This window comes from Sturnira hondurensis, unplaced genomic scaffold, assembly GCF_014824575.4.
Source record: "Sturnira hondurensis isolate 20B ecotype Veracruz unplaced genomic scaffold, ASM1482457v3 Scaffold0007406, whole genome shotgun sequence".
Taxonomy (NCBI): Eukaryota; Metazoa; Chordata; class Mammalia; order Chiroptera; family Phyllostomidae; genus Sturnira; species Sturnira hondurensis.
Genome location: NW_028080037.1, coordinates 9,101,619 through 9,114,365, shown reverse-complemented (window position 1 = coordinate 9,114,365; position 12,747 = coordinate 9,101,619). Strand labels below are relative to the sequence as shown.

Here is a 12,747-nt window from a genome sequence, read left to right as displayed (position 1 = left end):
TTGGTCCTGCCTCAGTACCAGGGGGTCCCCAGAGGCTCACGTGACTGGTTTCTTCCCTCAAGAGTGAGCAGCCCCGCCCTTAGCTTGTCTTATTCCTGTTGTGGCATCTGGGTCCCCCCTCTCCAGTATGCACACTCACCGGTGCCCGTGGTTCACCGGTGACCTCCATGGGATCTTGGGAAGTGGGTCGTCGTCGTCTCAGGGAGAAAAACATGACCATGTTCGCCAAGAAACTCCATTCGGCCTTGAAGAATCGTGGAGCTAATACAAGCATTAGAGGCAATGTGTAGATCAGATCTGTTGGAATCGGATATTAAGGCAAATGGAGCGAGTCCCAGCCATGTGGTAATATCATGGACAGCTTTTGTCTAGGGGTCGGTCGGCACCTTGGAGAAATCGGTGGGATTTTCGCTGGTGACTGGCCTATGGCCCCAAAAGAAACATTTAAGGGTCTAAGTTTTTATTTATCTCAAGTATCTTTGGGCCCAAAAGAATTTGCTCATTATTTGAGTACAGTGTCATTATTAAGTTCTCACTCCGTCTGAGCTGGAAGGTTAAGGTCGGCTGGGAACTTCCTTTTTCCTTCGTGGCATTTCCTTGGCCGAGCCCTTCGGTTCGACTGTCGGACCCCAGACTCCCCCAGGCTCTACCGCCGAAACTGGAGTTACGGAGATTAAATCAAGTCGCACGTCTGACACCCTTCATCTGAGTCCTGGCATTCAGTAGGTGCTCACTAAATGTTAGCTGTTATTATTAACAGGGTGAGAGGCCTTCAGCTGGGGGGCCGGGGACAGGGAAGGTTAGGCGAGCCCTTCTGTCCCGGAGGGCTTAGAGACTCAGGGACCTCAGTCGACAGTTCCTTGAGGTCCTTTCCAACTGTAGGACTGCATGTTTGAAACAATACATTTGACACTTGTTTCAGAAGGAGGTGTAGTTTGGGAAGGTCGTGTTGCGTGGGGCAGGGGGTGGGTAGCAAGGCATTAGCTTTATAGAATGCTGGGCTCAACTCCGAAGTCCACCGAGTACTAGCGATGGGCTTTAAGTTGTTTCCAGCTTCCTTCTCAGCAAGCCGGGAATACAGTCTCCTAGGCTCATTAAACTAAGCGAAGAAGAAACTGCACTGAGAAATATATTCTCACTCGGGATGTGTGCCAGGCAGGGGACTGATTACTCGAGGGTGTAGATTTGTTTTATCCGAGGGCAGCAGGTGGGATCAGGACAGCTCAGGTGGGACAATGGCCTCCTAAGGTCCTGGGCTGGTGCTTTGGATCCCAGTCGGGGTGGGGAGTTGGAGGGTGGGGGTCCGACGGAGGCGCTTCTCTGTTTTTGTCACAGCCTGGCAGGCGATTCTCCCCTTGGCCGCCAGAGGGAGCTCTTCAAGTCGTGAGACCAACCTCTGCCCTCCCCCTTCCCCCTGCCCTGCGCCACGCAGCATCCTTGCATCCTGCCTCTGTTCTAATGTACTGTAAGGTTCCCATTGACTGAAACCTCAAAGTTCCTACTATTTTATTTCCTTCGTGGACTATGTCACTTCCTCCCACACACTCGAAGCCCTTGATTATCTAAGCATAACTTGATTACCCTGTTTGCCATACCCCCAGTTCCTAAAACCCTACCTGGCACAAAACAGGTACTGTATCTGTTTCATATTATGGCTGCTGTAAAAAAAATAATTACCAAAACTTAGTGTCTGAACACAAGTTCATTACCTTATAGTTCTGGAGGCCAGAAGTCCAAAGTCAAGGTCTGTCCTACGATGTCCCTGGTTCCAGGCAGGTGGCTTCACCACTGCCCTTGGTCCTGCTTCAGTCCCAGGGGTCTGATGGTTCCTTCCAGAAGCTCTAGGAGAAGAGACTGACTTCTTGCCTTTTCTCGGTTCTGAAGGCTGCTCATTTCTGGGCCTTGGCCCCCTTCCCTCCTTGAAGCCCACCATCACCCCCACCTCCTTCTCTTCCTCCGACCCCCCTGCCTCTCTATGTCACTTACTGCGCTGGCCCGGCCTGCACAACCCAGGGCAATCGCCCCATCTCAAGATCTTTAATCGCATCTGCAAGACCTATTTTTGTCTGTTAGGTAACATACTTACAGGTTCCAGGGATTAGACTGTGGGCATTGGGAGACAGAAGGCACTTTTCTGCTCAAAGAAGTATTTGTTCAATAACTGCTTGAACGAACAGGATGCTGTTACCTCACCTTCCAGGCCTCGGCGGCCCTTCCCGGAGCAAGACAGGGGCGTGCCCATCATCTCCTCTGCTTTCCCTGAGACACGGGTGGGAAGTGTGGATCTGGAGGGCGGTCTGAACCGGAAGCGTGCAGTTTGTTCCTGTCTGTGGTTCAAATCCCCGCTCAGTCACTCACCAGCTATAGACAGTTGCTTATTGCCTCTAAGCTTCAGTGTTTCCGTCTGTGAGTGGGGATGGAGTCGGCTGTCGTTTATTGAGCCCCAGCTCGGTGACCTGAATGAAAAACCCCAGGCCTGGCCCTTTGCTCACAGTGTGACCTTGGACAGATCGAATAACTTCCTGATATCCTTGGTGGTGAAGTGGGGCAAATGATACCGGTGTGCGGGGAGGTAGCAAGATAAGGACCTCATTAAATGAGATAATAAGTGGGTTAAATGAGATGATAGATATAGAGGACTTATGTGGCCATACTGCCTGGTTCATGATACGCTCCACAAAAAGCCTATCTATCTTTACTTCTTATTTTCTAATTCTTATTCTTATTTCTTTTTCCTCCTATTCTTCCCCCCACCCTTCCTTCTTTTACCATCACCTGTTTTTACCTCGTGTCTCTGTGTCACATGTTTCTCTCACACCGGGCTCCGCTCTCAGCTGGAGTTTGGCCTCACCAGGTCGGAGCCTGGGTTTCTCATCTGAAGGCTCTATGTAACGCGAACGCTTTACCAATGTCCGTTTCTCCTGTTGGGGCTTTTATTTGTCCGTCTGGCTGCCAAGGCCGTTTCAAAGACCAGGGGTCCTGGTTTATCGCCTTCTAGGCGGAGGCACTTTTGAGAGGGACGGAGAGAAGGAGAAGACCCCTTTTTCGCTCCAGCACTGGAAGTGAGAATATCCACGGAAAAATGTCAATTATTCTCTCCCTTGGGACCGAAGGCGCCCGCTCTGCCTCTGTGTCTGCTTGACTTGTTATCAGAAAATGAGAGCAGAAAAGAATCTTTTGTTCGGCCAGGGAGACATCTTAATAGGCACTTTGATTGTTAAGCAGAAGTTTCTGTATCAGTTTAATTGCTGTAAATGCTGTTTGCCTTCTCTGTTATGATAAGGCCTCGATTTTCATAGATGTCCCCTCCCTCCCCTTCAAACAATTTTCCTTCGCTTTGAGGCTTGCAGTGACAAGTGTAATGAAATCCAAACACAGGAAGTAGAGAGGACTCTCAGAGTTCAGCTCCTCATAGCCTCGTACAAGCCGTGTGGGGGTTGTTATAACTTGAGACTAACGATGCTGCAGCCGCTTAATGTGATTGACAGGATTCACCCCTTCAGCCAGATATTGGGGAAATGAAGCCAAACGGCTAAACTTAATTACTTCTACTTTTTCGAGACGGTGCTGTAATTGAGAATAACGGCATAATTAGAGAATGAATCGAACAGTGAGATGTGCACGCGCACAAGAGGATTTGCTTCCTGCAGAGGCGAGCTTCGGGGGGTGCCATCTCGGTCATTTGGGGGGGGCACAGAGAGGCGCCTGGAGACGGAAAAACCACCTGGATCTGGGATTCTCCTCCTTGGTGCTGTGGACTTTGGGGCTGGTTAATTCTTTGCTGTGGGCTGTCCTGTGTATTGGAGGCTGTTGAGCAGCAACCCCCACCCTAGCGTGACAACCAAATATATCTCCATTCATTGCCAGGTGTCCCCTGGGGGCCGAAAGTACCCCTGGTTGAGAACACTGGGGCAGGGGCTTCTGGAGGACTTACGAACAATCGCAGTGACAGGTTGAGGTTCTGCTAGTGCCTGGCTGGGTGACCTCTAGCGAGCCACCACGCCTCTCTGAGCTCCATCTCTTTCTCGGCATGGTGGGAGTAATGAGACTCCTGAGTGCCTGGAGGCAACACTCTCGGGTATAAACACCACAGCGCAATGCCTATAACACATTGAGTGATCAGTGAGCTCTGTGTTTTTATCATCTTATTATCATCTTACTCTTGGGCTCGGCAAAACCTGTGTTAAGTACCTACTTTGCCCCTGGCACTACACTCTGAGGCTGTCAGGCGGAGATGAAGGAAGATGTGGTCTCTGTCCTTGTGGGAGAGACAAGTATGTACAGATTCGTAGGTACTACCTCATTCTTTACCTTGGCAGACATCACGAATCGATCTCCGTGCCCTTTCCTGTCGAGCCTGGGAACCCTTCCCAACACACCTTTCTAGACGGCTGCTCTTCATGTTCCGGGAGACGAGCCCCCCATTCAGCACCCCCACGAGGAGGCTGTGTATCTGAGCTAACCCTTCCCCTCCAGCCCAGCTCATCCACCTTCGTCCGCCCTGGTGCTGGAGAAGGCATCGAAGGAGGGAGCAGGGAGAGTCCTTCCTCTCCAATCTGACTTCTGTCCCGAAAGGAGAAAGGAATGGAAAGAGAGCGCGCTTTCCCTCTTAAAAAAAAAAAATCTTCTCTTTCTTGTCTTCTTTTGTTTCCCTCAGAAACTGAAACGAGTGGTAAAACGGACGGCGTTGAGTTCTTAGTTCCACGGGCAATGATTCTGCGCACCATAGCACGCTGCCCCCCTCTTGGATTGGCCCTGCCTTTGGGGGCTTGGAAGATCGCTAGCTCTCCCAGAAAGGGTCCCCACTTGACAAGGGAAGAATCGGGGTTTCTAGAAACAGCCTTCAGATGGCTGCCGCCCGTGCCATTAGACACGAGAGAGAATGTGAATGGGTTGGAGGTTAAAGGCTCCCCGGTTGGTTCAGAGAAGCTGCCCCCCCCCCCCCCCCCCCCCCCCNTAACCCCCCCCCCCCCCCCCCCCCCCCGCCGTGAGCACACCACTCCATAACAATCGCCGTGAACAATGAGGCGTGCACTTGTGGCTCAGAAAGCAGCATGCGGGCTCCATCCATCTGGCCTGAGAAATGAGGGCTGGCATGTGGGTCAGCTCCTGGCTTCTTCTCTCCCGGGCTGGTGGAGACGTCCCAGGCAGCACTAGTTCATTCCTGCTGTTGTTTCACACCCCTCAGGGCCTTCGAGGTCTGTGAGGAGCCGGGGAGTGGAGGGAAGGCGGGGAGCTGCTGCTCAGGGTCTATGGAAAAAGTCCCCGCCCTCAGTCAGTGGTAGAGTGAGGGCGGAAGTCACCGGCATTTGGCCTAAGGCATAAAGGAAAAGACCAGGTGGGGACAGGAATCCAGCCTGAAGTCTGTGTGATGTAATGTCTCTTCTTCATTCCCATCCACCCACCCACCTAGCAATTCATCCACCAACCTACCCATTTTCCCCATCACTCTACTCATTTGTCCATCCACCCACCTATCCATCCACCACCCACCTACCAACTCATTCCATCCATCCATCTCCCGGTTCACGAGTCCATTCCTTTATTCTAGCAGGAGTTTAGATGGTACATAGTTGGATATATTTTAAATGGTTATGTAGGGTAGGTACCATTATATTAGTTTTCTACATGGAGTTGACTCTTAAAATGTATTTAAACAAATAAAAGGAGTCCATTTGAAACAGTAAACAGATCATTTTATGGGTCGTACAGGAGCGTGACCAAAATGAGGAAGGTGGCACTTGAGTGGCCGGTGTCTGCAATCCACCACTGAGACCTTGGCCTCCGGGGCCACACACTGTCCAGTCCCTCGGACCTGGATGCACCGCTGCCGTGTGGCCTCCGAGGTGTGCGACCTTGAGCAAAGGACTTCCTCTCTCCAAGCCTCGGTTTCCTCACCTTCCGTGTGGGGATGCTGGCAGCCCCTGACCCTGGGATTGTTCCGATGAGCTAGGGCACGTGAGTCCCGTGGCAATGCCTGGCTCACACTGAGCGCTCTGTGCATGGAAGTGATTCTTCATCTTATTCTCTGCCCTGCTGGCTTCCTTCAAGGCTCTCTCTCTCTGTCTCTCTCTCTCTCTCTCTCTCTCTCTGGCTGCCCTGTGCAGGAGACCTCGTGTCGGTTAAGAGAACACAAGCTGAACCAGGGCTCCACTTGGCTTTGGTTTAACGAGAGATGTGGCCATCATCCTTCCTGAGGCCCGCAGGCCTCCTCTTCCTTCCTGGGTTTAGCTGGAGCCCATGCCAGCCTCTGGCCCTCCGTGTAACAGGCCCTCCTCCCCTCTTCTCTCCCCACAGACACGCTGTCAGTGCCGCGCTGGTCCCCGCAGATCCCTCGCAGAGACCTTGGCAACTCCATCAAGCACAGGTAGGTGGATTCCTGTGTGCACTGGGGCCTGTGTCCCCGCACAGTGAGGGCTGGGACTCTGACCCTGTGGTGGGGGTAGGCCAGACAGGTGTGCTTATGTCCATTAGATAGGTTGGCACACTGAGGCCCCGGCGGGCTAAGTGATGGATCTACTTGGCCTTGGCATTTGTGTTCTTTGGACACTGCTGCCGAGAGTTTTCTTTGCACCAGGGCCTCTGGGACCAACTGAGAGACTGATTCACACATTGATGGCGTTTCCCCCACTCATCTTTGTAGAGGGTCTCCGTGCCGTGGCTGCAGCACGGAGGGAGATGGAAGGTCTGCTCCCGTGGCGAGCTCGTGGGCTGGTGGAGGGTTAGACAGTCCATAGACCACGAAGGTTTGCAGAGATTAGGCCTGTGGAGGAGGGGGGGGAGGTTAGTCCGGGGACAGATGCTTCACGCATCAGGGAGCCTGGGTGAGGCGACAGTGACCACGCTATCCTGGAAAGGCATCTCATCAACAGTTCTTGAAAGAAATGTGTGGACAGGACAGTTACTAAGTCTCAAACAAGAAAGTGGTGTAGGGAGTATTGAGAAATGTGACAGACACACCAGTGGCCCCGCAGGGAGGTACAGAGAGGAAGGCATTAAAGGCGGGCCTATTTTTTGTTTCTTGTGCTCTGCCCCCCAGGCTCAACTCCTCCCCTGGATTGTCAGTGCTCCTGACTCAGCTCCACCCCCTGTTTAGCTCCACCCCTGGCTCAGCTCCACCCCTGGCTCAGCTCCATCTCTGGATTGGCCTGTGTCTGGCTCAGCTGCTTGGTATCTCTTAGAGAAAATAGTTAGCCCCCCACCACCCACCGGGCAACTGTATATCATATATCAGAGACCTCCAAATTGCCTTGGTAGCAGCAAGTGGTGGTGTTTGCGGGGGAGGGGGTGAGCTGATGCTCTGAAAAGGCTTCCGTTTTAGGGGCTTCTGCTCCTAGAGTTTGTGGTTTCAGCTTGTGGGGGGGTGGCCCCTTCTTGAAGCTTCCCAGATGCCATGACCAGCCCTGATGGGAAGTGGCTTCCCCTCCTGGGAGGCCCCACCTTGCTTTGGAAGCTCCAGGGGCAGTTCTAGCTCCATCCATCATCGCTCTGTCCCAGAACCGAACTCGGCACACAGTAGGACAGCAGGCAATATTTGTTGGACAAATGAGTGACTGTTAGGAATGACTGGGTAATGATAGAGTCACAGCTTGATTCGCTGAGTGTTACCAGGTGCCGGGAGCTGTGTAAAAACCCCTGACATTCGTGACCCAGATTAAAACTCCCAACAATCTTTGAGGTCGATACGGTTATTATCCCCACTTCACAGGCAAGAACACCGAGGCTCCAGGGGTTTAAGCCTCAAATTGATTAAGTCACATGTCTCAGAAGAAGCGAGCCTGGAATCCAGGGCCCATGTGCTTACCCTTTAAATGGTTTGTCCTTCTGGAGACAGGTCAGTTGCCATCACCTTGCCCTTGAACATTTCCTGTCTCTTTTCCACAGGTTTTCCACCAAGTACTGGATGTCTCAGACGTGCACAGTCTGTGGGAAAGGGATGCTTTTTGGCCTCAAGTGTAAAAATTGCAAGTAAGTGGCTGTTACCTGGAAGCGTTTCCCACTGTGCTTGGTGTCAGCCGGAGCACTCCTGGGCTCTGAGTGAATTTATGGGCGTTGAGTGTCTCGACTTTGGGGAGGGTCGCTCGCTCTGTTTTTCGGAAGTAGATCTTAAAGGAACCTGTGTACTTGGGGAAGGGTTCAGGGAGGGCAGATCTGAAGGAGACCCTGAGCTGATGGGTAGTGCTGGGAACGCGTGATGCTGTCGGCTGGGGCGTGGTGCTGTCTTGCATTTTCATGGCACCTCAGACCGGGGATTGGCCACCTCTCTCTGGAGCTGGCCACGCAGTAAATATTCTACGCTTTGCTGGCCATAGCATCTCCGTTACCACTACCCAGCTCTGCCAGGTAGCTCAGAGCTGCCGGAGATAATACCCAAGTGGACGTGACACTCTTATTTATCCCCTGGAAACCTCATTTACATCAGTATTCTGCAGACTGGCTTGGGCCTCTTGGTTGTAGTTTGTCAGTCCCTGAGTTACTGTTTGTGAAGCCTTTTCTCCCTTTATTTTCTCTCCCCTGAGGGGGTATTATGATCCTCCCCATTTTATGGATGTGAAAGCTGCGTCTTGGCCAAAGGTAAGTCAGTCGCCCGCCTGAGGTCACACAGCCGGGAAGTGGCAGTCAGAACTTGAACCCTGGCCCCTAATGCCGGTCTTTTCTGTGGCTTCACGTTGGTCTCGAATTCTCCCCGCCCCCTGCCCCACCGCCACACACACGTTCCAGGTCTTGGCTGGCAAAAGGGAGGGAGGCTGTAGAAAAACTCGGTCTCCAACGTGGGTTCTTGAGTTACCGTCCAGCTGTATGACCTTGGGCAAGTCACCTCACATTTCCGTTCCTAGTATTTTCATCCGCACGAGAGGAATGGTCATCCGACCTGCCCGATGCGGTGGTGCGCATTGAAGAAATCAGCACTGAGGGTCACAGCCCCGTGGCAGGCGTGGTGTTCTGTCCTCTGCCAGAGACGGCCAGTGCCTTCGGCCTGGCTTCCCTCTCTCCTTCTGTAAAGGGTGTTAAATACCCACTCTGGTCCAATTACTGAAAAATAGTCATGGAAAATGGTGCCAGTGTATCTAAGAGTTACAAGTGCATGTGTCCCCTGTAGCCTTGTCCAGCCCAGGCTGGGGACTCTCAAACCTCCCCACAGCCCAGTCCTGTGAGGGAGATGCGCTGCCCGCGGGGGCAAGGACCCATTCTAGCCCTCGGCCGGAAGGCCTCACCTGAGTGGTAAAGGAAGGGCTGAGGGCTTCCTTCCCTTGGGCAGGGGATTAATTCCTTCCCGCGCAGAAGGAGGCTTCGGCTCCGTGGATGTGGGGATGGGATGCAAAGGGCAGTCACTACCAAACACTCGTGTTTGGAGGCCTGTGTCCCCACCTTGGTCTTCCAAGGACCCAGGCTCTCAGGTGAGCCCGCAGGATGGCAGCCCCGGGCTTTCTGACGCCAAGAGGCGAGAGGCCAGGCCCCCAGGTCCGGCTGGCAGGCGGTCTGATTTCCCCCAGATGCCAGCTGCTCCCGGCCCGTCTCATCCCGTGTGTAGTCACACTCTGCTCTTGGGGGGAAATGGCAGCTTTCACAGCCTCACACCTGCAGAGGGAGGGCTTTGAAGTCAGGTAATTAGGTGACAGGGACACAGCCAGGAGGCAGCCAGGCTGAACGCTTCCTAAGCCAGTTTAATTTTCAGCACCAGATACAGAACTCTGAGGTGGCCTTTGCTTCTGCTCTCTGTTCTAGAAGTGATGAGCAAAGGCCCAGACCCTGCCAAGGGCTGGGGGAAGGGCCGGGGCCAGGGTGGGCATCCGGCGGACAGGGCTGGCTACAAGGGGCCCAGACTCGGGAAGCGGCCAGGACCGAGTTCGAGTCCCAGCTGCATCGCTGCACTTCCTGTGTGAGCTTGAGCAAGAAGCTGGTCCTCTGGGAGCTCAGCTTCCTTGTCTAAAGTGGGCGTGATGCGGGCACTTGCCGTAGGAACGTTGGAAGCAGTCAATGAAATGTCTGCAGGTAGAAGGCTTGGTGGATGAGGGACAGAAACAGGAGACGCACAGGCCCCGTTGTCAAGGAGTTTGGGGAAGACACAGCTGGAGAGAAACGAATTTCGATGAAGCTATAGTGCATGTGTAAAGAACAGCAACAGATGGAATTTCAGAGAGGCGTCACCAAGACTGGGGAGGCAGCCGCTTAGAAAAAATGGGCGGGACTATTTGTTCTTTTACTCACCTGATGTTTATTGAGCACCTACTATGCACCGGGCACTGTCCTGGGCACAGGGGAAGTAACAGTGGGTAAAACAGACAAGATCTCCGCCCTCATGGACTTTATAAGCTGGTGGGATGGAAGGGTGGGCACAGACAGTAGAGAAAGTAAATTATTCGAATAGATCATCTGTTCAGATGATACTGAAGTCCTAAGCAGAGGTGTCCAGACTTTTGGCATCTCTGGGCCACACTGGAAGGAGGGTGTCTTGGGTCACATGTTCAATACATTGTGTCATGCAATCACAAAAATACCTGATAATATTTTAAGTAAATTGGCGCTTTTGTGTTGGGCTGTGTGCATAGCCGTCCTGAGCCGCGTGCGGCCTGCGGGCTGCAGGTTGGACAGCCCTGAAAGCGGAGGAACAAAGCGGAAAAGGGAGACAGGAAGGACCAGGGGAGACGCTGCAGTTTTAATGGAAGTGGTCAGGGGAGGTCTCATCCCTGAGTGGGAACTTGGGGAAATCAGTCATTTGTGGGGCAGGTCCTTTCCTGTTTTCCTAAAGTACTTCCCAGAGACTTGGATTTGAACTTGCCCTGAAGGCAATGAGTTGTGGTTTTGTTTGAAATCTAGAGCGACCCTGCTTCTGGTACTGCCAGAGACGCCCCAGGTGACAAGGATCGCATCAGACCCTTGCTGCTCCGTGTCTGGCCCCTGGGCCAGCAGCAGCAGCCTCACCTGGGAACTGGTTAGGAATGCAGAGTCCCGGGCCCCACCCCAGACCTGTTGCATGAGAGTCTGACTTCTAAGACTGACCCCGTGATTCTTGCGCGCACTAACGTTCGAGAAGCACTGCTCCCCGGGCCCCCAGACTCCCCTGCGAGGGCCTTCTCTTTGCTCTGGATAAGGGGTCTCAGCTGGGAGTGTGTATTAGTTGCCCCAGGGGCTCTGTTAAGACATGGGATCTGGACTCAGCCCTAGAGTTTCTAATGTAGCAGTTCGGGGGCGGGGGGGCATCCCAAGAATTCAAGTTTCTGACAAGTTCCCAGGTGGTCTGGGCACCACGTTTGAGAACAACTGCTCAATGTAAACATAATTGTTTGACAAAATCAAACTTCCTTTTGTGCGAGGTTTTTTTTCTTCTTACAGTATATGCTCACTCTTGACTGCTTACTTTTCAGGCTCCTGTGTTGTCCCAGCCCTTGCAAAGTCTCCTTCATCCTGGTAAACCCACTGGTATAGATTTATGGGGGGACTGAAAAGAGAAGGAATGACCAGGGCCCAGGCTGAAGGTCAGGCACGCACACCTGCGTGTGGACCCTGACTCTGCCGCTGGCTGGCACGTAACTGCTGCTGAGCCTCAGTTGCCCCCTCTGTAGAAAGAGGGAAATAATTAGATATTCCTTATGTAATGTCTAAGTAGTAGATAACATCGATTAATTGCATAGTGTCTCACTAGATTACTTTTTAAGATCCATAAGATAAATAAGGTAAAAGGCTCAGCCTCGTCACTTGGCTGACCTTAATAAACAAAAGTGAGTGCAGTTCCAAACTTTGTGAATTAATTTTGGGGTACCCCTCCCCCCACAAGGAAGCCAGGATACTTCTGAATGTCTACTCCTCTTTGCTCCTGCTTCAGTTTCAGGCCCACTTCCTCCGGAATTATCATCAGCTTGTCTCGTTGGCATTCTGAATAGAGAGATTAATGAACTAATAGGAAATTATACTCAGAAAGCAATTTGCAGTTATCTAAATTGAGGCGTTTTCATCTAATAGGTTCATGAGCGCGGAATGGAGTTTCGTTCTAAGTGCTCGGGTGTCAGCACAATCCGAGAATTGTCTGATAACTGTGGACTCAGCTGGCTGAAGTGTGCTTTTGCGGGGAGCTGCTGATGGGTTTCCCAGCCCTCCGTCGGGGGTTATCTGCGTCTTTCCTCCCTCTCTCCCTCTCGGGGCCTTCCACAGGTTTGCGCAGGGCCAGCGAGGGCTGGCTCCCTGCAACCTCTCCACCCCTATCTGCGTTTCTTGCAGGAAAGCGCAGGGCAGTGATTGGCAGCTGGTCTTCTAGCAAACAAGAGCTGGAACCAAGTCGCTTTTTTTCTGCACAGGCTAGAGGGTGCCGGGGGGAGGGGGTGTCTTCGGAAACCACCGATGGAGATGTGATGCATTTTAACTGTCTCCTCTGCCCGACGTAGCCACCCCATGGTCTGCTTTGGCAGACTGTGCTTTGGTTCGGGTTATCCTGGTTAGGTCTGCAGCTTTAGACCCCTGAGCTTTCCTAGAAAGGTAAAGAGTGGTGTTTGGAAGCCTAGGTTAACCAGCATGAGATTTTTAGTTTATTTCGGTGGCATTTTAATGCACTTTATTCAAGTCCCCTTTCCTCCTGCCTGTGGTAGCCTGGCTGGACATGCTCATGTTTCTTTCTCTTCACGTAAGCAGTCACCGCACTGATTTTTTTTTTAAATGAGTCATGTATTCCTTATTCAGTTTTGCTCTGTTAATGTATCTTTTCGCTTGGATTTCATGTGCTCTTTGCTTCTCTTCTGGCCCTCCGTTCCCCTG

The 12,747-nt window shown here is 52.4% G+C and overlaps 1 protein-coding gene across 1 annotated transcript in view; it reads left to right on the top strand.

Moving 5' to 3' along the window:
• The window catches only part of LOC118991337 (kinase suppressor of Ras 2-like), a 218,727-nt gene that overhangs the window by 198,934 nt on the left and 7,046 nt on the right, over window positions 1–12,747 (top strand). The window contains exons 6-7 of the mRNA XM_037052604.1: window positions 6,298–6,367; window positions 7,885–7,968. Of these exons, the coding sequence (XP_036908499.1) occupies window positions 6,298–6,367; window positions 7,885–7,968 (154 nt within the window). The remainder of the gene's footprint in view (window positions 1–6,297; window positions 6,368–7,884; window positions 7,969–12,747) is intronic.